Source organism: Papaver somniferum, unplaced genomic scaffold, assembly GCF_003573695.1.
Source record: "Papaver somniferum cultivar HN1 unplaced genomic scaffold, ASM357369v1 unplaced-scaffold_137, whole genome shotgun sequence".
Classification (NCBI taxonomy): domain Eukaryota; kingdom Viridiplantae; phylum Streptophyta; class Magnoliopsida; order Ranunculales; family Papaveraceae; genus Papaver; species Papaver somniferum.
This window is the reverse complement of record NW_020622934.1, coordinates 633,862-657,360: the sequence shown is the minus strand read 5'-3', so window position 1 is coordinate 657,360 and position 23,499 is coordinate 633,862. Positions and strand designations below refer to the sequence as shown.

At 36.5% G+C, this 23,499-nt stretch overlaps 3 protein-coding genes and 1 long non-coding RNA gene across 7 annotated transcripts; 2 read left to right on the top strand and 2 right to left on the bottom strand.

Moving 5' to 3' along the window:
- Positions 1–2,397: 2,397 nt before the first annotated feature.
- LOC113334426 lies at positions 2,398–4,303 on the bottom strand. 3 transcript variants are annotated; one of them, XR_003352785.1, is made up of 5 exons: positions 3,916–4,303; positions 3,609–3,657; positions 3,364–3,431; positions 3,100–3,259; positions 2,398–2,985 (listed from the first exon to the last, which is right to left on the bottom strand). It is a non-coding gene; the product is annotated as an uncharacterized LOC113334426 (long non-coding RNA). The 3 variants fall into 3 exon arrangements; XR_003352784.1 differs by having other exon boundaries at positions 2,398–2,967; XR_003352783.1 differs by having other exon boundaries at positions 2,398–2,881.
- A 4,060-nt stretch (positions 4,304–8,363) lies between these two features.
- On the bottom strand, positions 8,364–9,737 carry LOC113334924 (histone chaperone RTT106-like). The gene is made up of 3 exons (XM_026581147.1): positions 9,577–9,737; positions 9,307–9,366; positions 8,364–8,973 (listed from the first exon to the last, which is right to left on the bottom strand). Exons 1-3 carry the CDS (start codon positions 9,735–9,737, stop codon positions 8,364–8,366), a joined length of 831 nt encoding a protein of 276 aa, XP_026436932.1.
- Positions 9,738–12,830: 3,093 nt separating this feature from the next.
- Positions 12,831–15,769, top strand: LOC113334855 (tetraspanin-18-like). The gene is made up of 6 exons (XM_026581079.1): positions 12,831–13,269; positions 13,774–13,873; positions 14,238–14,318; positions 14,412–14,516; positions 15,125–15,334; positions 15,528–15,769. Exons 1-6 carry the CDS (start codon positions 12,923–12,925, stop codon positions 15,549–15,551), a joined length of 867 nt encoding a protein of 288 aa, XP_026436864.1. The 5' UTR covers positions 12,831–12,922; the 3' UTR covers positions 15,552–15,769.
- Positions 15,770–16,589: 820 nt separating this feature from the next.
- On the top strand, positions 16,590–22,825 carry LOC113334856. Of its 2 annotated transcripts, XM_026581081.1 has the most exons (4): positions 16,590–16,726; positions 17,473–18,565; positions 19,320–19,467; positions 22,620–22,825. In XM_026581081.1, exons 2-4 carry the CDS (start codon positions 18,226–18,228, stop codon positions 22,696–22,698), a joined length of 567 nt encoding a protein of 188 aa, XP_026436866.1. In that variant the 5' UTR covers positions 16,590–16,726; positions 17,473–18,225; the 3' UTR covers positions 22,699–22,825. The 2 variants fall into 2 exon arrangements, with proteins under 2 accessions (XP_026436866.1, XP_026436865.1); XM_026581080.1 differs by lacking the exon at positions 22,620–22,825 and having other exon boundaries at positions 19,320–19,798.
- The last annotated feature ends 674 nt before the right edge of the window (positions 22,826–23,499 follow it).

Below are 23,499 nucleotides of genomic sequence, written 5' to 3'. Positions count from 1 at the left end.
AGTAAATATTGCTCGTTTGATGAATTACTGAATATTGATAGGTTGGATCAATATTCCTCGTCTGAGCAGATATTGCTCGTTTGATGAATTATTGAATATTGATAGTTGGATCAATATTCCTCGCCTGAGGAAATATTGCTTGTTTGATGAATTATTGGTAGCATGACAAAATAAAACATTAATTAAAATATTGGTAGCTGGACCGAATATTATATAATCAATTAAGATGTTGATTGTTGGGTCAACATAAAATTATTAGTGTTTAGACTTGCTCAGAATTATGATTTGCAAAGCATTCAGTTCAAAACCCTAATTTTGATCGATTGCTGATGAATTGATGATTTACTGAAAATCAATCACTGAGTAAAGGAGGGACTGGCTACATGGGATGATGGACGACCATGTAGCGCCCAGGCGCTCGAGTGAGAATGCACCAAAGTCCTTTGTTGACCAGTTGGTGAAAGGATGATTAAATGCTGGTTTAATCATTTATTAAAATAGTGCTCGTCTGAGCGTTAGGTAATAAAACCTAATTATGGAGAGATGAGGGACCAGCCAAGGGATGTGAAACCATCCCTGGGTTGTCATTGGAGCAGCTGGTGGCCGATTGAGAAAATTCCAAGTTGGTTGGAAAGAGTTTGAACCCAACATGAACTGTTGAAAGCTAATTAGGTCAAAATTATGAAAGAGTGTGGGACCGGCTCATTGCAAGCCTAAGGGCTGACCTTGGTCGGTCAAGGTGGCATTCCCGTGTCACCGTATTTTAAGTGTCTAAGTCCTGAGAATTTTGGTATTTTCTGGTGCCCGTTTGAGCAATATTTTGGATTTTCAGAAGAGTTTGATCTTGACTGAAACTCTCGATTATGCTCGAATGAGCAAGTAGAACTTTGCTCATGCGACCAATATTTTGAGAATATTAAAATAATAATATTATAATATTAGTCGTGAGTAGCCTAGTCGGTCATGTGACCATTTGACTTTTTGGCCTTTTGATGGTTTGAGCAATATTTGAGAAAATATGCAAAACTAGGGTTTTTTACTCAAATGAAGGAGTTTCATGAGATGAAGGAAATAATAATAATAAAAAAATATGGGATAATAGGGTGTAAGACCGGACACAGCTAGGGCATGGCCGGCCGGCCAAGTGGCCTGGTCCCGTGACTCCTTTCCCTATTTTTTTATTATTTTCTCATCGTTTGAAAGAAAATATGGAGAAATTAAGAGTTTTGCTCAAACAAGGATATTTGCTCGAATGAATGAGTATTCATGAGATTAGGAAAAATAATAAAATAATGGTAAAATAATGGGAGAGGCGTGGGCCGGACACATCGGCATGACCGGCCGGCCGGTGGGCCCACGTCCCTAGGCGCCTCTTTTATTATTTTATTAATATTATTTTTCTCCCTATTTTGCATAGGTTTCCTCGTTTGTCCATATTTTTGAATGCTCGTTCGTGCATTTGGGTCCTCATCTGTGCATTATTGCTAAATACACTCGCACCATTTTCTCGGGGCTTACTCGGTGGTGGCCCAGATGCCCGATCGGTGAATATTTATTACTAATTCATGAAATTCAGCCGAGAATAATTCATGAAACAAGAGTAATAAAAATTATTTGAGTACATTACTAATTCATGAAATTCAGCTGAAAATAATTCATGAAACGGAGTAATAAAATGAGTTGAGTATCTATTACTAATCCATGGAATCCAGCTGAGGATCAACCAGGAAACAGAGCAATGAGATAGAATAGATTATTTTCTAGGAATTCAGTTGATGAATGACACACTAGAATTTACCTATTTGCAGAATTGAGATATGAGATAATTGAAGCATTATACTCGTTCTGAGGAGGGTGTATTCACTACACCAAATTTAACGTTTAGCAACAACTTTGTTGCTGACTGCGCTTGCAACAGATTTCTGCCGTTGCTAAACACCCTGTCGTATACAGAAACATGGGTAAGATACATAACCATACTCGTTGTATATATACCTGAAAGCCGAACCTTGCCCTTAGACAATCAAGAATTTTCAAGTTTCCTTTCTTTTATCTTTGCTGGTCAAACGAAGAAGGCCAAGTGAAGCCACGAGTGTTCTAGAGAGCAGCCACAAAAGCCTTAACCTGGTCAAATGGAATGAGTATAACTAAACAAATATGTAAGGAAACTGCAAATCAAAGACCTAATGTTAATACTCCATCCAGCTTCCACATCCCTTGGGGTTTAATATTTTCCCTCGACCCCCTAAACAGACATTAGCACAACTGAAACAGTTAGTACCTCTCCCTAAGATGCATGATGGAATGCGAATTCCCAGTGTTTTTCTAACATACTAAGGATTGTCTATGGTTCATTCCAACTTTAATTATTTAACTAATTTAGCCCAGCACAAAAACTGATGCAAAAGGAAGCTAGTATAAAAGCACTCCAAACAAACTCGACATAAGAACAATGGATAAGACTTCCAATTGTTCACAAATTCAAGCAACTGAGCCTTAAGGTCTTCTACACAACTACAACATCAAAAACAAATTAAAAAATATTAAAACCATAACATCAACTTCATATTCAGAACCAAAGGAAGTAAGATGTGGTATGAAAAAAATAACAGACTCGATGCAACTTTTAGTTGTCAACCAAAGGAAGTAAGATGTGGTGGTCGAATTCAGACTGTAGTTTGTTAAGGGGAGTTTCCATAGTTTATTAAGGAGAGTTTGTTAGAAGTCGATGTCAGCATCTTCCTCTGCGGAGTAAAGGCATTGGCGTAAAGATTGTTAACAATGACAGAAACGAAGTAGTGTAGCTTCCTTCAATATTTGTGAACTGGCTTTCCTGATGTTGTCATCCATTTCAGCTTCTGGGTTGTAATAGTGTAGTTTCCTTCAACAATTGGTACAAAGTCAGAACTATACTCTTAAGTGCCGACAAAGACATTGACAAATGATGTAATGAATATCATAACTGACCTGCACATATAACACAGTCTACATATGGGTAGGAATAAGAGAAGAACACAATCCATGTTTATAAAAAAGCTTTTTTACGCCTACAAAAGGGATAAGCGAAACATTTCAAAGTAATAAATGATAAAGCCTTACCATCACCAGCTATATTGTTGGTGGCATTTGCTACTTGCTTTACAAGGCTGGCACCAATGTTCTTACTTCTGTCCTTGAACTAAATGCTTTCAGTAACGGTGATACCATCTTTAGTCACTTTAGGTGCACCAAAGCTTTGTTCTATTACAACAATATCTCCCTTTCAGAATCCCAACATCAAAAGTAAAAATTAGTAATCAACCATCTCATTTAAATTGTTAAATTGCGTAAGATAGTAATCTAATATATTCTACATTAATCTACCTGAAGGCACGAGAGTTAGCTATACTTCCGCAGAAATCTCAACATCAAAAACTCTACAGTTCGCTAAGCTGTGAATGTCAAACAGATTGCAGTTAGTATTAATGCAATCACCAAAATTCTCAATACAGATTGATTCGCTAATAATACTTTTGGTGTTTTATGGGTCCATTGAAATCTTAAGAAAATAACAAATGATGGTATAACTACAATCAAAAGGAGCTAACTTAAGTGAAATAAATACTCACACAAACGGAGAAGGTTCACAAATTGAAATACCTAAGGGAGTTCCTGCATCTGAAATTAAAATTGAAAAATAAGAACAATGGATAAGACTTCAAATTGTTCATAAATTTAAGCCACTGAACATGAAAGTCTTCTATCAACTGCTACATCAAAAACAAATTAAAAAATATAATAATTAAAACCCTAACATCAAATCATATCTCTCCTTCTCTAAAAAGAAAACCCAAAATCCATTGATTGACTTAGAAACGAACCCAGCAATGAAACAAAATTTGTAAAAAAAAATTAAACACAACATCGAAACATCACCTGATTAAGAACAAAATTTGGGAAAGGGTTTTCTACATGTGTTTTCTCAATTTGAATCCTCCTGTAGATTAATCAAAGTAATCTCTTGCTCATCTCTGTAATTGAAACCCTAGATAACAAATATAATTACTGGATCTACGGTATCTACTAAAGATATTCAACAAGAGATCGGGTTCTAAGAAGAAGAAGGTAGTCCTAGTGGCGGTTGAATTGGTGATGGTAGTGGTGCTCAAGCATTAAGGATTGTGCGTTGTGGATGCGGAGTTGCATCATATAAGAAGATCAAGAGAATAAAGAGGAAGAGAAGCTGTATGTGGGTGATCAAAAAAAAGGCAGGGTTTTCTTCATCACCGATTCACCGTCGAAATGGAGAGGATAAAGGAGAGAGTAAATAAGAAGAATTTGTGAATAGAATTGAAGTAGCACGATCTGAAATGGTTCTCCAAAGTCAAGAAGTCAACTGGTCAAAGGGGTGAAATAACAACACGACGTGAGATTGTTCCAACATATGGGTGAAAATATGGTGAAAAGTGTTCCCTGCTATGCATGTGACTCTCAAGCTTGTACTCTTGGTTGTTGCTAATTGCAACTGACCATGAGCAGTTGCGACTTTCGAAAACAGAATACACCTGTTGCTAAAATTTGGCAACTGAAATTAGCAGCAGAAAATTCGCAACTGCGATAGAGCTGTTGCGAATCTGAGTTGCTAAGACCTAAATTTGGTGTAGTGATTGTCATGGAACAACGAATAGCGTGATGTCGTGAAGTCATTAGGCTCTATACTAGCATGCAATATGTCTAGGAGCCCCCCAATCATTAAGAGATTCTATACACGGTCTCTCTATGTAGTCAGGGAACAACGGGCAGCGTGACGTCCTGAAGGCGTTAGGCTCTATACTAACATGCAATATGTCTAGGAGCCGCCCAATCATTTTGATTCTATGTAGAGGTGATGATGAAATGTGTGAAGCATCGAAATCTCAGCTGAGAGGCCTTTCGAGAAACATATTCATCATAGCTCTGAGAGGAAGTTCGTTCGGTCAGAGATCGTGAAATGGTTCACGGATCATAAAATATGAATTGTCACATACATTCCTGAAGACGGGTCAGAAACATGCAGTATCATGATTTTGCGATTTTATCCCTTGTAGAAAATCCACCATCAACACCTTCCCAAAAACTTCTAAAACCATCAATCTTCGTCGGAGGAATCTGAGTCTGATTCACCCACCATCATCTACGAGGAATACTCTGGAATTTTGATACCATGAAGTGATAGCTTGCATCGAATGCGAATGCTTCCCCCTTTTCCTCCAAGTAGTGCGCTTCCACAACTTCATGTTACAAAACAAAACACATACTTACTTTTTTAGTGGTGTTTAATAAGAAGATCAAACAACATGGATTACGTAAACTAAACCACAAAAAAACTTACAAATTTTTCAATGGATAAGTTAAAGTGGCTAGCGTTCAAAATCCGATGTTGGACAGGTAAATAAGCAAGTATCGCATTTTCTATGACTTGGTGCCTAGATTTATTGAACACTTCTTCCATTCGGATTCCCAAACTCTTGCTATATTTGTTATATACCTTTGCCCAAAAGGTTTCGGCATCTACCCTTATGGAGGACTTATTTTCGATTCGATTTTCCGCGTACCATTCTTTGGTGATGAATAGATCTTCATTTGAATCAAATAATGCCATTGTTGTATGTAGAGATATTGGGAGAGTTAGAGAGATTAGATTACTCAATGAGCTTTGGAGAGTATATGCAAATAGGTGTGTGTTGTTTTATAGAGAGAACTATTGTATTTATAGGATGGTGCCCAAATTTGGCGATTACGGTAGTCAATCAATGTAGTTATACTTGCAAAATTTTGAATTTTGAACTCGTCGGCTAGGTTTATGTTTCCACAATATGTCGACTAACATACCGTCGGCAAGGTCGTCATTTTATTACCATGCCGGCTAAAACAATTTTCAAACACACGAAAGGTCATATTCTGCTGCATATGGTCGGAAAGGTATTCATTTAACACAATGCCGACTAACACATAGTCGGCAGGATCGTAATTTTCTTACCCTGTCGACTTTATGATTTTAGTAACATAGGAGAAGGTCATATTATGATGCATATAGTCGGCAAGGTATTGGTTCATTAGATTGTCGACTAACATATAGTCGGCAAGGTCTTAATTTTCTTACCCTACCAACCCTGGTAACTTCATAATTTCTGTTGTCAGAGCCGCCAGTCTGCCAGTTCACAACCTTTCCGGATCTGGTTTAGTCGGCACTGTATCTTAACAAAACATTCACTCAAGACCCTGCCGGCTTAATTATTGAAACTTAACATAGCTAAACAAATCATTCATTCAACAACTAAAAATCCAACATTTGTCCAAAATAAGAAAACATATTTCTCATAAACCTTAAAAAAAAATTTGTCCAACCATTAACTTTAACATTTGTCTAACACGTAAAGAAATAAACTACAAATGTATTCATTCACGACCATGACCACTACCACCAACACGGCCCCGTTTAGCATTACCACGACCACTACCCACTGCCACCACCATGGGTACGAGCACTCTTTTATTCAGCATTCCTCTTGTCTTGTGCTTCCCTCTTTAGTTGAGCATTCTTCTTTATTTAAGCATTATCTTGCTGGAACATTTCAGTGGAACATTCATTGTCAACATTGTTATCATAGTCAATGTGCTTAGTTTGCTCTTCAATCGACAAATGCCATCCTCTTTATCTCGCGCAACACATCATGTTCACAAGGGTCTTCAAATGCTCATTCTATTTTCAATTAAAAATAAATAAATTAATAGACTGATTCGATAATGTAATCTTAAAACAATAAGAGCAAGTCTAAAATACTTACAAAGTTCTTAAGACTTTTTGTTGGGTCTTTCGGTGGCATCTTCCTCTTACGAACCGGTTGTTCAACATTCTCTTCCCTAATCACAGTAGGACGAGCAAAACCCAAGTGCCACGACATGTAATTTTCATGAGCTTCATGACCTCTGGTCACCTCATCCAAAAGACTCGTATCGATTTTACGGTCACATCTTTCATCCCAATGATAAATCTCTGGTGGTGGAGCGTAATTGACGTCAATACTTTTTGGGATGTGCTGTAGTCCTGCCTTACCACTTTAAAGAATGGATCATCACTGGGATGGGGTTCTTCTTGGACGTAACCTACTTGTCGCATTAGCCGATGTGGGTTGTACATTGAAAATCCTTGGGGGTAAAACAAGGTACCGTAGTATAATGCAACATCATCTCTCCTTAAGATTATACCTTCATTTATATCATCTCGATACGGATCAAATATTACATCATCCACAGTCAATTTGTCCAAGGCGACTCACATGTTGATAAGCTGTTGTGGCATATCCTTATCCTGGGCACGAGTAAAACTATATCGTTGTCCTCTTGGCTTGTGACTCGCAAGCTTAGTGTTCACCTTGATGTGGGGGGTGCCTTTCACCAAAGAAGGGAAGTGATAATATATCCAAACCTATGCAAACACAAAGTTTAGTAAGAATCTTATTTTACAAGCATTTTGCAAATATAAATGATTTAAACAATTGAATTACCTGGAAGATACATAGATTTCCATTAACTAGTGAGTGCCCTCGAAGCCTTTATCAACTCTACATTCAAGAAGGAAACCACCGCGGTACCCCAAGAATACTTATGCATCTGATCAAAGGATGCAATAGTTGAAGATACTTGTCGTCGACCAAGCTTCCGGAACTGTCGGGTAAGATACATTTGCCCAAGATGTATAACAAATAAGAGGATGCAGTAGCATTGATTTTCACCATGGACATACTTCCTTCCTCATCATAGATTTTTTAGGTCCCAAAGTATGTGTCCCTCAACATCTTCAGACTTAACTTCCTGCCTATATAACCATCCTTCTTCACAAACAAAGACTTCGACTGCTTCTCATCCAAACCGAACAAGGTCATGGTCAATTTGAAGATACTCTCCCAAGAAATGGCATCATCGTAGCCATCTTTGAGTTATTTTCCCTCAACCTCGAGGCCTAGAATTTTATGAGCATCATCGGGAGTTACCGCCATCTCATGGGAATAATATTGTATCAGTCTCTCCTTAGAACCTCTCACAGAATTCAGATATGGTACCTTTGTCATACTCAACAATCGAACTCTCCACCGCAATCCACAACACGGAGTTCTGGACAATCGCTTTCACCTCATCACATTCCTTGTCAGTGGCCATAACGGCATCATAGTGTTTGAAGCTTGGCGCCTCGAAATATGGATGGCATGTTTGTGATCCTAAGTACCAAAAACACAAAATTAAAACAAATACAAACACTTGAATCAAATTTAAGATAGATACACTTAAATAAAAACAAAGTTTTATTGAGAAATACTTACCATAGCATTATGGATTTCACATGCTCATATGTCTTTGTATCCAAAAAGAACATGTCCACCATCTTCTGGGGTCCCTACTGGAGGCTGACCTGGATCCAGTTGCACTTTTAAGTGACTGGGAAGCATGTGGGAATCAGAAGGTTTATTGATAACCCTATCTGGTCTTCCGGTTGCGGTTGCAGTTGTAGTTGCATCTTGAGTTTGTTGATCATTGTCTGTTTCTTCTCTACCTTCTTCTTCATCCTCCTCTTCTTTATCCTCTTCCCCTTCAACAATTTCACGTTGTCCATCATTATATTGATCTCCATCATTGTTATCACCATCACCATTGCCTCCTCCAACAGGTGGCATGTCTTGGTCATCATCATCATGCTCGTCATCTCCTCCGGCAGCCGGAGTTCTTTCTACACCATCATGATCATTACCTCTTCTACCAGATGGAATTGATTGGTCTTCATCTGGAGTTTCATATAAATCACTTGGTTCTGTTGGTGGTTGAGAATCTTTCCGTTCACGGATCTTGAGCATTCCCGGCTCAACGAATGCCCCTCGATATGTTGCAGTCAAGAGTTTGTCACCAATACGAGGAGATCTTGAAGGAGGGGTAATACTTTTCTTCTTTTCCTTTTGCAACCTAAGCAGGAACAATTAGAAAAAAAATCAACTAGTCTTCAGGGTCGACAACAATAACCAATGCCGACTAAACAATAGTCGACAGGGACGACCACAACAAGCTATGCCGACAGGGTCTTATTCAACTACCATGTCGGCTTATAACAAGTCTGAACGCAGGAAATACAAATGATTTTCCACTCAATCAGTCGGCAAGATCTATAATCCATACAGTGCCGACTAACTAGCAGCCGGCAGGGTGGTATTCAAATACCATGCCGACTTTATAACTTCATGGACTCAAGAAATACAAACATTTTCAAAGCATCAGTCGGTAGGGTAAAAATTTAAAAACCAACGATTGTTAAAACCACATTTAGTCGGCAAGGTCTTAACATTGAATACCGTGCCGACCCTGTAAATAACAGTTACAGATATTAAGAGCCGGCAAGATCTTCAACCTTGGAAGGTAACGACTAACCCTAAACATGAAAAATCGGCAAGGTCGTAGAAAAAACACCTTGCCGGCGTCGCAAATGCAGATTCACAAATTCAATTTTTCTGCCCTAATTTGCCATGCAAACATAAAATTGAAGTACTGGAGTGAGTTTAGGTAGGCCCTTACTTTCTCAATCGCGTCATTTCTTCGGTTTCGGCGGCATTGATTTCTTCTTCTTCAACAGTTTTTTTACTCCGTTTGAGTTGAACTAAATTTGCAAATCCAGGGCTATCTCGATTAGGTTTTCTATGTGTTTGTTTCATACAAGTAGCCTTTGGCATCTCCATGTTTGATGATTATTCAATAATCGATTTTTCGAATCGACGATTACGACGTATTAATCGTCGAGTTTTCGATGGTGGTGTGATGGAGAAACCGGTATGGTAGAGGAGAAGAAGAAGAGGAGAAGATGAAATGATAATGATAATTGATTAGGGTAATAAAAATTATAATGGGAAAATGTAGTTTTGTAACTTCACCCGTTCATAGGGCTAACAACGGATAAATATCCGACGGATATTGGTAGTACCGATAAGGTTAAGGTTAAGGATTATCGGATATCCGGTATCCGATAATATCCGGCGGATACCAAAAATTCCAATTTGATAATGTTAAGGTTAAGTTATCGGATATCGGATTTTTTCCGATAAAATCTGGTAACTAGGAAAAAAACTAAAAACTTAAAAAAAAAACCAGAGTCTTTGTCTTTTTGACTTCAAAATATTCAGTGAAAATTACAAAACCACACAAGCACAAGGTTTAGAGTTTACTCCCAGTCTAGTGAATGCAAAAGAAAGTACACAACAGGCTACAACAAAGCCAAAAAAGAAAAAACAATGTCTAACAAAGGCTAACATTGTCAACATGCTAGTGAGTAGTGTGATCTTGCTTGGATGTCTGGCATGTTGCATCATTGCATTAACTTCACTTCAGTCCACGATATCCATATCTGCATTCACAAAGAATCACTTGATAAGAAAAATCAAGAAACAAAAAAATATTCCACAACAGTTCTTTAGTTCATTCATGAATATGATTTAATATTTTTTCGAAGTGAGATGATGCGTAAAAATTTCAAGTTATAGAGTAGCTTGTTGAATGGGTTCTTGTTCTATCATCTAACACTGTGCAGTTTCAACTTATCAAATTGAAACTGGAATATTTCGATAGCCAAATCTACACCTACAATATATGATGCCTGATGTAACTTATCGAACTTACCACATTAAATAATGAGACCGCATAAGAGGAAGCTAAACACATTTATTCAGCTACAGAATCAGGACAATCATTTTGTGCTCATTTCCGGTACCATGTCTTAACCTTCGACAAGGGTTTGCGTATATTCTAAGATTCAAATGACTACATATTTGTGCTATTTGATAAATAAACAATGGAAACATTAAAAAAACATTCAAGTGACGACATTTCTATTGTGATCATTCTCTGTACCCTCCCTTAACCTTGGACAAGGGTTTGCATATATTCGAAGATTCAATTGACTAAGTTTCTAGTGATAATTGATAAACAAGCAATGCCAACATTAAAAAACACGCATTTTCCTTGTATCCATGAATCAGTAATTAACTTTCAGGTCAGAATCGCAACATGGCTAGTTGCTCTTTGACTTTGAGACATTCTGAGAACAACATGAATCAAGTATTAGATGATCAAACAATCATACATACAAACTTCTAAAATGTAGAACACATAAAGAAAGTAAAACAGAAATCTGCAAGTGTAAGCTAGACTAAAGTAACATGACACCAAGTATTTTGTTAAAAGGATGATCATTATAATTCACAATAAAGAACTAAACCTAAGCTTCTAGATGCTTACCATTGAGGGTAAGGAAATCTATCCACATATCATATTGCAGTTTGAAACAAAATTTGTGAGTGAAGGAGACAATATTCAATACTTCCTCATTTCTTTTCTTTTATAGCGATGGGTGTTTGGGTCATCTAAACTTGGTCTCTACTACTCTATGTTACAAATATTTTCTGTTTACCTCTTTCAAGAACAAGCATAGCATACATTCATTGTAAATGTACATATATCCTACCACAATGAGGCAGATCATTGTAATTCACAGTTCAATGTAAAACTATTAGAAGTAAGATACCAACGAATTAAAAAACTACGAAGACACAACAAAAAACGGCATATGTTGAAGATCTAGATCAAAATCAAGAGTATTATAGGCAGTATGATGTGCATTTTGATTCCATTTCCACCAAGCAATACAAATCTCAGATAACCAATTACCAGTAACCACTTGAGCAAATCGATTATACTCAGGTGATGACATAATTTGATAATGTCCTGAATACCTAACCAACCACTTTGAATCCATACAAACCCCATCATTCCACCACAACCAAGATGAACCCAGACATTATCAGACATTAAAATACCATAAACACTTAGAAACAACAAAACCAACAATCATAGAAATTGCAACCCCATGACCCTTTTTCTCAAATAAACCAACTTTAGTTAATTTAGAAACCAATTTCCTATAATCTTTAGAAACTTCAAAAACTTGATAATCTTTTAAATATCCGATGAAGAATTGATCAAGATATTTCCATGCTAAACCAGGATTAAATGCTACAAATGCATTAGTAACCCTAATTTTCTCTGGAAAAAATTAATTCTCAAAATTAAACATGGAAACATTCGTGACTTACTTAGGGTTTCGATTAGATTAGAAGAACATCAAAATATGCAATCGATTTGGGGGAAAAAGAAACCTAACTTTGAAACAATAATAGATTCATGACTTACTTCTCTGAGAGTCTCTGATAATCAAACTTCTTGATCAAATAGATATAGATCACTTAGTCACTCAGTTCCTCTCTTTCAATCTTCTCAAACTTCTCGAATCTCTTCCGTGTTGAGTTTTTTAGAATGAAAAAACGCTAGTAAGAGAGACTAGAGAACAGAGATTCAGTAGAGAAGTAGAGAGTATTAGGTTCTCCGATAGTCGATAGATAATACCTAGGGGTAGGAAATTACAAGTACACCCCTAGGCCATCGGATGTCGGATATTAACCTAACAGAAGCAGCCTATTCCGATTCCGACAGGGTTAAGAGGTAAAATCCGATAGAATCTCCGATTCCGATATTCGATATGTCGGATTAAATCCTATAGGATGTCGGATTTTCAAAAACTGATCTCGGATTTTGACTATCCGTTGTGAGCCCTACCCATTCAGACATTCCCCTTAGCCCTTAAAAAGAGTCCATTTAAATTTGGGTATACGCCATTAATCCCGGTATACCCCTCGCTAGGAATATATAGTGTATGCATAAAAAAAGGAAAAAAAAGATCGAAAAGACGCGAGATGAGAAATAACGAAGACTTCATAAACTTGTGTCATATAAAAGCCTTTCTTTCATCATTCTTCCAATTATTGATGAGAGAGAGAAAATTAGGTTTCCAATCTGATCTCCGAGTTTTGAATTTATGGCTAGTAATAATAATAATAGTTTCTGTAGAGGTTACTTAGCATTTCATCTAAAAATCTTGAATTTCTTTCAAACGTTTCTTGGAGTATCAATTGTATTATATTCTGTATGGATGTTAAATCGATGGAATCAACATACTCATGATATTAAACCAACACCACCACCTTTAGCTCCCTCTCCTCAATCATCATCATCATCATCGTTATTTTCGGTGAATTCTGAGAATGTAGATATTATCAGGGCTCAATTTATTGATAACAATTTGAATTTGGATTTTGGAGCTGGTATTGTTTCTGGGTTTGATGGTGATGTTTCAATTGGATTCAAGAAGATTCTTATGCCATGGTTAGTCAATTTTAGATTTTTTTTCTTTCTGAAGCATGAGTCAATTTTAGTTATTAGGGTTTTATCATTATAATTCTGTGTTTTAGTTATGGTTAGATATGCCCCAATTCGTAACTCGGATTCTGGGGGCTTAAACCTGTGATGTGCTTGTTTTATGTGGATATGAATTTGGATGCTTCGTTTGAATAGCACCATATGTTAGATTACTGGTACAGTTTGTTCGTAATAAATTCAGCAATGGTGCACTTTAGGTGAATTGCCATGTTGCTTTAGAAACACATATAAGCACAGAGATATGTAATGTGAAAATCTCTTAATTGAATCAACTGCAAGCTACTCTAGTTGTTATGTTTGTCAGGATTTGACGTGTTGGTTTTCAGGTATATTCAATAAGTATAAGTGCAGAAATATACTGTGGAAATCTCTCAATTGAATCAAGTGCAAGCTACTCCAGTTATAAATCTAGTCAGGGTTTGTATTGATATAAGACTGTTGTTGTCACAGGTTCATCTACACCACTATGGGAATTGGGATTTTGTTATGCTCAGTTACTTTCATTGGCCTCATTGCTGCGGAATCAGTCAATGGCTGCTGTTTATGTTTTGTATCCTTCTTATAAGTTTTGTAATTTTTTCTCCATTGATGTTCTTCCGATGAGTGAAAACTCATGAAGATCATTTGAACCTCGACCTAAGTCAATATGATCAGGAAAAGTATAAACTTGATAATGATATTTTAGAAGTTCAAGATTATATCTATATGATTTCAAGCTGCTGGAGGTAATTAGCGATTTCTATTCTGTTGCTGCATTGGGTGTTATCCAAAAAGAAGGCACCAAATTCCATATTTTGAAGCTCTTTCCGCATTAGCTTTCTCATTTCATAATATTGATTATTGAGGTAAGAGTTCTGCATATGTTATCATCCCAAGTGTTTAGATGTCCCTCCTTAACCTCATAACGACTTCAGTACTCCTTGCTCAATATGGTGCTCATATTACTAGAAGCAATTATGGTGGCTTTTTTTGTACTTGATAAACGATGGGATAAGGTAGATTCATTTTCTTTATTATGCATGCTTCCCTTCTCTAAAGATGTTTCCGTAGAATAAGTGCCTTTTACCTGAGTTGTGTTTCGTGTGTAGGATCTTCCGCGTGATTCGACCGGAGAACTTGATAGTCTTCGATCGTTTATTGAAGATAATACCGATGTATGCAAGTGGCTTGGAGTAGCTGTGGTTATAACTCAGGTATTCTTTTCTTGTACTTCTTCCATGTTATTCTTATTATTGAGAACTTAGAAATCTACGTTAGAGTAGCAACATGAACGTGCCAATCAAGCTCACACATATGTGAGCACTTAGTACTCATAAGACATCACATCATCGGGTAGATGTCATCCAAGCACCACATAAATTTGGGCTACAGCACCATAGTATCTTTTCATTTTTATGGTTTACTTGCGGTAATGTATGAAACAACAAATTTGCATGGGAATCAAAGAAAGATAGCTCAAAAAGAATCTGCATTTGACAATTAGCCGTATCACTTCTTCATTCTGATCTTTGGCCACAAAGATTCTCCAGTTGCTTTGTTTCCAAATACCCCTAACACCTAAAAACATGGTAAGTTACGATAGATCAATTGGAGTTTAAGCTTAGGGATAGGAGTGACTATGTGATTAGGCTGCAGATGATAATGTAGTAGGAATAAATTAGTAAATTTGTTCAATTTAAATTTACTAGATCGATCTTTTTAGTTTCTTGGAGTAAAAACCGATGTTTATGAGTTATATTTGTCTTCATAGGGATTGCGTATGTTAACAGTTTACTTGCATCAATCTTTTTCCATACCTCAGGCCTTGTCGTTGCTACTGTCACTAGTTCTACGAGCAATGGTCTCTACTAGGGATCCGGACGACTATGAAAGCGATGATGATTATGTAGCTATTAGAGGTAGAACATTTGAACCACTGCTAAGTCGGCAACGAAGCCACAACTCTGGTTCCACTTCGACCGACACCAAAGTAACCCATCCTGACATTTGGAGCAATCGAATTAGAGAGAAGGTATGACATCTAAGTTAGGAGTAGACTCCCAAGTGTGCATATTATGCGAAACTAAAGCATTGTGTTTATCATTTCATGCTAATGATTCAGACAGTTTATTGAGACTTCATGTTGGTTCTGTAATATATTATTATCCCATATATCTGGAATTTGTGGTGCGAGTCTTGAGTTTTCCTATATGGTTTTGGTGTAGTATGGTTTGCATGGAGGGAGGTGAAGTATAATTTGTTGGATATGAACCCAACTGTTAAGTTCAATGACTCGAAGTGAAGATCGACATAAATGCTCATTTTGTATGCTGTATGAGATAAAATGTGTTTGAGCTTGTCCCTTAAAGAACGGTAAGCACATTGTACATAGGTGGTGCCCAATTTGGGCTGTTGGTTGGGGTGGGAATAGTTACTTGTTCTTTTTAATCAATTTTTTTTTTCTAATTGCAAATTCATTTAGTCTCGTTTACTACCGGGATGGATAAAGACTAAAGAAGTGTATAGACAGAATTATCTGCATTTACAGCATATGTTTGCATTAGGAGGCGGTGTTTTAAAAAGCGTGCCCCTTTTATGCGCCTCAAAACGCTTCTCAAGGGCTGCTTTGTTGTTTAGTTTAATAAAATAAAATAAAAGGCTTGAATGGGTTAAGGCCGAAGGAACCGTTTTTCCTTTTTATTCTCCTTCTTCTCCGTCCTTGTCCTGAAAATCAATTCTTAGATCAAATCTTCAGTTAAATCCACGATTTCTTGCCAGATCTTTTTTACAAGGAACTACCATATAGTCCTAGGAATAATATATTAGAGAGAGCCTAGTCCAGTTGACCTAGTCAATTGTCTGTTTGGTCCATTTTGGCAATATAAATTATAGTTTGGTCCTGAAAATTATAGTTTGGTTTTAGGGTTTTGTTCACCCACACGGAATATTTTTTTTCTGTTACCAAAATATTCCTGCACGTGCAAAAATTATCTTTTGGTCCTAAATTTTATTGTTTGGTCCTTTTACAAACATATATAAACAAGAAACATCAATAATAAATTTCAGGTTCAAGAAAATTTTCTCTCTCCTACTCCGATCTCGTTTTTCTTCTTTTGCTGCAGATTTTTTTTCTAGAGTTTACGAAATCTTCCTCGATTTTGTTTTTGATACCAAGATCGATTCGATTTACAGAAGATTGACTTGGTTATGAAGATTGATTTGATTACAGGGTGAATTTGATTACGGTGTTTTGATTTGGAGTGAATTTGATTCGAGATTTTGATTACAGAAGATTTGATTCGAGGCTTTTTTGAAGATTTGATTCGAGACTTTTTTGAAGTGAAGATTGATTCGGTTGGAGTTGATTTTTTGGAATCACAGATTCGTAGATCGGTGTTTTTTTGGAGTTTGATTCTTGTTGCTGGTGAGTTTTCACGCTAGTCTTTTCCTTGAATTATAGATCAGCTAAGTTTTTCTTTGATTAGAATGAATGAAGTCGTTTTGTTAAGGCTTCATTTGTTAGAATGAACACTTTATTTTGTTAAGAAAGAAGCTATTAATAGCGTTACGGCTTCATTCCAAGAATGAACTCTTCTTTTACCATGGAATAAGTATTGTTGGTGCTTTGTTTTTTTATCTTTTTTAGGATGTTAACGAAATGAAGTCATTCTGTTAAGGCTTCATTTCTTGGAATGAACTCTTTATTTTGTTTAAGGAAGAATCTATTAGTGTTGTTCTGTTAAGAATATTTATTCTGTTAGGGCTTCATTTCTTGGAATGAACTCTTTATTTTGTTTAAGGAAGAATCTATTAGTGTTGTTCTGTTAAGAATCTTTATTTTGTTAAGGCTTCATTTCGAGAATGAACTCTTCTTTTGTCATGGAAGAAGTACTGTTGGTGCTTTTGTTTATCTGTTAGGATGTTAACGAATGAAGTCATTCTATTAAAGCTTCATTCCGAGAATGAACTTTTCTTTTTTTGTCATGGAAGAAGTATTGTTGTTGCTCTGTTTATCTGTTAGTATGTTAATGAATGAGATCATTCTATTTAAGGATTCATTCGTGGAATGAACTCTTTATTTTGTTAGAATGTTATTGAATGAAGCTATTTTGTTTCAGCTTCATTCCAATAATGAACTATTTTGTGTGTGTGTGTGTGTTCATTTTTCAGGTTCAGTATGGCCTTATCCAGTTGTTATGATGTTGTGTACTACAAAGGGGATGGTATTCCGTTGAAAGTTTCTTTAGATACTATGATTCGTGACTTTAAAATATCTGTTTGTGATTATTGGAGAAATTTGACTCCTTGGAGCATAAGATTTATTAGTCGTTGTGATAAAGCTCTCATTAATTGTGATTATTCTCTTCAAGGTCTAATTGTTGTTACTTGTTCAAGGGAATTGTCAAGTTTTGATCTGTTTGTTGAGGAGGCTTGTCATGGTGCTGCTTCTAGCTCTTCTTCTGGTATTTCCACGCAGTCGCTCAGTGACGATGAATTATGCACTGGGTTCACTGAGACTTCAAAGATTAAATACCTGACGGAAGGTCATGAGCAATTGAAACCTTTTTTATCCGAAGGTTGGGAGGATATTTTTAAAGGTGGTGGTCAAGTTTTTCATGGTGGTGTTGATGAGGTTCGCTTAGCTTTCAGCAAATACATCATCAAGTCTGGCTATACAGTTGCAAAGGTTAAGAATGACAGACTCAGGTTCACAGGAAAGTGTGGTAGGAATGCAGAATGTCCTTGGTATCTGCACTGTATTCCAATCGATACCGCTAAAAGTGTCTTTGCTATCAAGGAATTCAATGGGGAGCATAAATGTGGCGGTGCTTATAAGCTGAAGGACCCTCTGTGAAGAAGAAATTGATTGAGCATCTATTCAAGGATCAAATACAATCAAATCCGTTGATAAAGCCTAATGATATGGTTGCTCAGGTGAAGAGTTGTTATAGTATTGACATAAAATACCATCATGCTTATAAAGGGAAGGAAGCATCTAAGGCAGAGATATATGACGATGATTTAAAAAGTTATACAGATCTTATTTGGTATGTTGAAGCAATAAAGGCTACCAATCCTGGCAGTTATATTAAGTTTGAGTATGATAAAGAGACTAAACGTTTTCAGAGGCTTTTCATATTTTTTGGTGCCTGTATGGAAGGATACCGGTTCATTCGCCCTATGCTTTACTGTGATGCAACATTTTTCAATGGGACATTCAAGGGAACAGTGATGGCTGCCACTGGTGTGAATGGAAACCAAGGTAAATTTTCTTTCTTTTCTGAATAACTCATATTAGTTTGTTGTTTGATTTTTAAGAGCAATGTGAATGAATGAAGTTTCTCTGTTAAGGCTTTTCATTTTTTAGGATGAACTCATTTTATGTTCAAGAAGAAAGTAATTTCTATCAGTTTTACTTTTGTTATTTTGTTAAGAAGGTCTTCATTTTAAGAATGAACTCTTATTTTTTGTTAAGTTTTTAGCTGTTCATTAGCGGGAATGAACTCCTGCTGCTTTGATTCTACAGTTCATGTTATAGAATGGACGTCATTTTGGAATGAAGTGTAGAAAAGTTATAGATTTTTTGATTATATAGTTCATGCTACAGAATGGAATGAAGCCTTTATTTTTTTGATTTTTAATAGCAATGTGAATGAATGAAGCTTCTCTATTAAGTTTTTTAGCTGTTCATAAGCGGGGAAATGAATTCCTGCTGCTTTTGTTTATGTTTTACTTTGTTATTTTTCGAATAAGAAGGTCTTAGTTCATGTTATAGAATGGACTTCATTGTTGGAATGAAGTGTAGAAAAGTTATAGATATTGATTATTCTACAGTTCGTGTTACATAATGGACTTCATTTTTGGAATGAAGTGTAGAAATGCTATAGATTTTTTGATTATACAGTTCATGCTAAAGAATGGACTTCATTTTAAGAATAAAACTTTCATTTTTGTTATAGATATTTTTTAATGAACTGACACTTTTAGTTCTTTTTTGTGTTCTTTTCATTCTGTAGGATTTTTTCCTTTTGCGTATGCTTTAGTTTCTGGAGAAGACATTGAAGGGTGGGAGTGGTTTATGGAAAACTTGCAGCATTGTTTCGATTCTCTTCCTATCACCTTTATCACTGATCGTCGTGAAGGGTTGAAGCAAAGTATTCCCAAGTATTTTCCCAACTCTTATCATAGTTACTGTTTCCATTATTTGAAGAATAACCTCCCCATCAAGAAATCACATGAGAAGTATAAACAAGTTCAAGATTTGTTCCATAAAGCTGCATACTGCTATAGTGTTGCTAAATATGAGTCTTCTTTAAATGAGATGTGTATCATAGGATGTGGTTGGGTTTCCAAGTACATCAGAAATATCGATCCCAAGCATTGGGCAAATGCTTTTTTCGTAGGATGTAGGTATGGGACACACTCGTCAACTATTGCAGAGTCTTTCAATAACTGGATATAGGGCGTTCATGTCGATATTGCAGAGTCTTTTTTCCTGAAATTATATTGATAGGTTGACTCCCATCTATAAAGATCTACTCAAGTCACATGTCGATATAGGGCGTTCATGGAGTGTTACGGAGTCAGGTAATGGTATATATGAGGTTCACTCTCCTAGATCTCATGTTGTTGATCTGATGCATATGACGTGCACTTGCCATAGATGGAAAGTGTTTGGTTTCCCCTGTGCTCACGCCACTGCTGCTATTAATATGAGTGGTATTGAGATGTTGAGGTTTGTTCAGCCTTACTTTAGTTCAAATCATTTTCTCCATACGTATGCTCCTGCAATTCGACCCATTCCCAATTACGACAGGCCAGAAGCGTATGAACCTGAAGAGAGAGTCCTACCTGGTATTCCAAGGCCACCTCCAGGATAACATCAATGTTCTATGTTATGCCTTGTCTTGCTATCATTGAGCATTCTATCGTTGTTTGCAGCTTTATACTTTCTATATATATAGAAGTCCAGCAAGGTGGTATCCAAGTAATCATTGAACAACAGAGAAACTATTTCACTCCCTTGAACTGAAATTGGAATTTGCTTGTGATTCTCTGCTTTCCAAGCTGCTTGACTGCAAAAATACAAAGAAAAAATGAGCTGTCAAAAGTTTATACCAAAAAAGAATTATTGAAGAGAAACATATAAACAGTTAGTAAGAGAAACATACGTAGTCATAGCTTTGCCGAAGAAATCACCAAATACCGCCAACGCAGCATTATCAAATCTGTGGTACAAAGGAGATCCTCTCAGTTCTGGTAGATTTGTCTTGATTTCTTGTCTTACTCTTCGAGGATCTTGTGCTGCTTCTTCTTGAATACGATGTTCTTGTTGCGCATGTGGTGTTGCTCCCTGAACATTTGCAGGCTCGGATCCTCTTTTCCTCTTACCAACAAGGTTCTTCTTTATCTCTTGCTGCGCCTGTGGTACATTCTTCTTCTTCACTTCTTTATCTCTATCAACTTGAGGTGGTACCTTTGTCACTACCTTATTTTCTTTGTTCAACATCAGTCTGAATCTTGTTTTCTTTAAACTCTAATCTGATCCTGATATGAATTCATCCCCTATTGGTTTCACTGGTTTGTATGATCTAGTAGCCATTTTACTAGTTTCTTCCGGTACTACTTTCACAGGTGTCTTCTGAGTCTGCTCCATCGATGAACCAAGGCCTATTTCATTCAGTTCTGCAACTATTTGCGAAGCTGTTTCCACATCTGCGGCAGTTGTCTTTGCTTTCTTTGACCTAGTAACCACTCCAGTTGCTTCTTGTGACATAGGGGTGGGCTGGTACTGTGTCATCCCAATCGACAAATTAGGAGGACTACAGTCATCATTGATCGCCTTTAGTGTATCTTTGATGACGGTGTCAGCTTCTTCATCATTCAAATCCTCATTCTTCTCATTCTTGTCATCAATAAACTGCAGACTCACATGCTCTTCTCTATCTAATATATCATCTGTGTCACTTGTTGTTACAAATAATTCAAGAAGCATAAATCAAACAAATATACACTTTCATTCTAAAGAATGAACTCATAAATAAATCTAACTTCATTCTACAACATCATCATATAGATCTACTAACTTCATTATATAAAATGAAGTCCAGCAAACATCAAAGGAGAAACATGATTCACTGTAGGAATGAGATCTTTACAATTTTTCTAGACTTCATTCTAGAAATGAAGTACAACAAACATCAAAGAGGTAACTTGGTATACACCTTCATTATAAAGAAGGAACTCATGGAACACGGTATACACCTTCATTCAGAAGAATGAACTCAAACAACAATTTTCAGTACAATTTTTCTAGACTTCATTCTAGAAATGAAGTCCAGCAGACATGGTATTATTCATCAAACATCAAACATGGTATACACCTTCATTCAGAAGAATGAATTCCAACTTTTATAATTGTAGCCATAGTTCATCCATGAGAATGAACTCCAACCTCTGCTTGAAAAGTCAGAGTTCATTTCCATAATGAAGTCCAACTTCTATACTGTAGCCAGAGTTCATCCATGAGAATGAACTCCAACCTATGCTTGAAAAGTAAAACTAAAATATTTGTAGAAGGAAGAAAAAAATTTAGAATTCTTACCCAGGTTCACACATTGATCAATACTCAAAGGAGATGCGGTGTTGTTTGGAATTGAAGGAATCTCTACTTCAGTCATCTCATCAAGGAGATTTTGCTGAATATCACTTGCATCAACTTCTACAGAAGGATCTCCAACAGAGAAGGCGGAAAAGAGATGATCAGAACCTCCAGCAGCTTCATTTACAACATCTGGTACTGCTTGCATTCCATCATCCAAAGAAACATCTGGGTTTGCAATTCCAACATCATCATTCATATTTCCAACACCAGCTTCCACGGCCTCATCCACAACAGCATCTGATTGCATATCTTTAGCATCCTTATGCTCATCAGTGAAAAGTTTAGTACACATGTACTCTGATGCTTGGTCTGCCATGAATTTCGCCACATTCCCTCCTTGAGCTAGCAATGCATCAACTTCAGTTTTCTTTGAAGCCAAGTATATTTCAAGGCATTCCATCTTTCTATCAAAGAGTGTCTTCGAAGTTGTGGCTTCTGCAAGTGATTTGTCAAGGTCTTCCTGCCTTAACAAAAGATCCAACATCTCCTCAGTATGCTTCTTTGTCAACTGTTGTATCTCTTGAGCATGTTTACCTCTCAGTTCCTCTATTTCTTGAACATGTGTAGCTTTCATATGTTCTATCTGGGCATTCATTTGATTGAATTCTTCCTCAAGCAATTCAGCCTTTGTCTTGGCTTTTTTCTTTTGCAGGAGCTTGTTTTCAGCATCAGTATATTCTTCCAAGAACATATCCGACAGCTGCACACAAAAAAAAGAGAGTTCATTATAAACAATGAACACACTCATTAAACATTCCTTGTAGGTATCCATTACAATACAAGGAGAATGAACCAGAACATCAGATGATTCGACATTAACAGTCAGAATTCATTTTGTGGAATGAATTCCCAGTTTTATCTTAAAGCAGCATAGTTCATTATATGAAATTGAATAAAATATAATGGTACTAGATTTTTACCTCTCCAAAATCATCAACATTCATCTTAGACGTTAAGTGTTTGCAAATGGTATCGATATTCCACCTTGCAAATCTTGGACGGTAGTCTACTATTTTTTTCACCTGCCACTTGGGTTTTAATTTCTTTGAATGCTCATCAAACCAAGGCTGTAAAATAGAAGAATTATACTAGTCAGTTATCAGTAACAATTCATTTCAACATCAAACCTCAAAATGACAAAATGAACAGTATTTCATCTCACCAACAAGTAAAGGTAACACCCTTCATAAGAACCTCTTCTCAATCTTTCCATCAAATGCTTGTGTATGAGATGCGGCAGAGATACTCTATCTATTGTCTCTAGGAAGGCTAGGTACTTGGTGTGGATGGAACCTCCATCACCAGTAGTAAGAAAAATAGTAGACAATAGAAAGAGCTCAAACATGGTTACAAGATCTTCAGTAGATCCTCTACTCCTAATCAACTCAGCGATTTTTTCTTTCAATTATGTGTTCTTTATATCAGAAAGTTTCTTTTTAGGTGGAACAAATTCGTAGTTTCGATATAACCTTCCAGTAGTGTAGTTAGATACGTTTCTAGTGTCCAAGAAAGATTCTTCTATTCCACCTCCA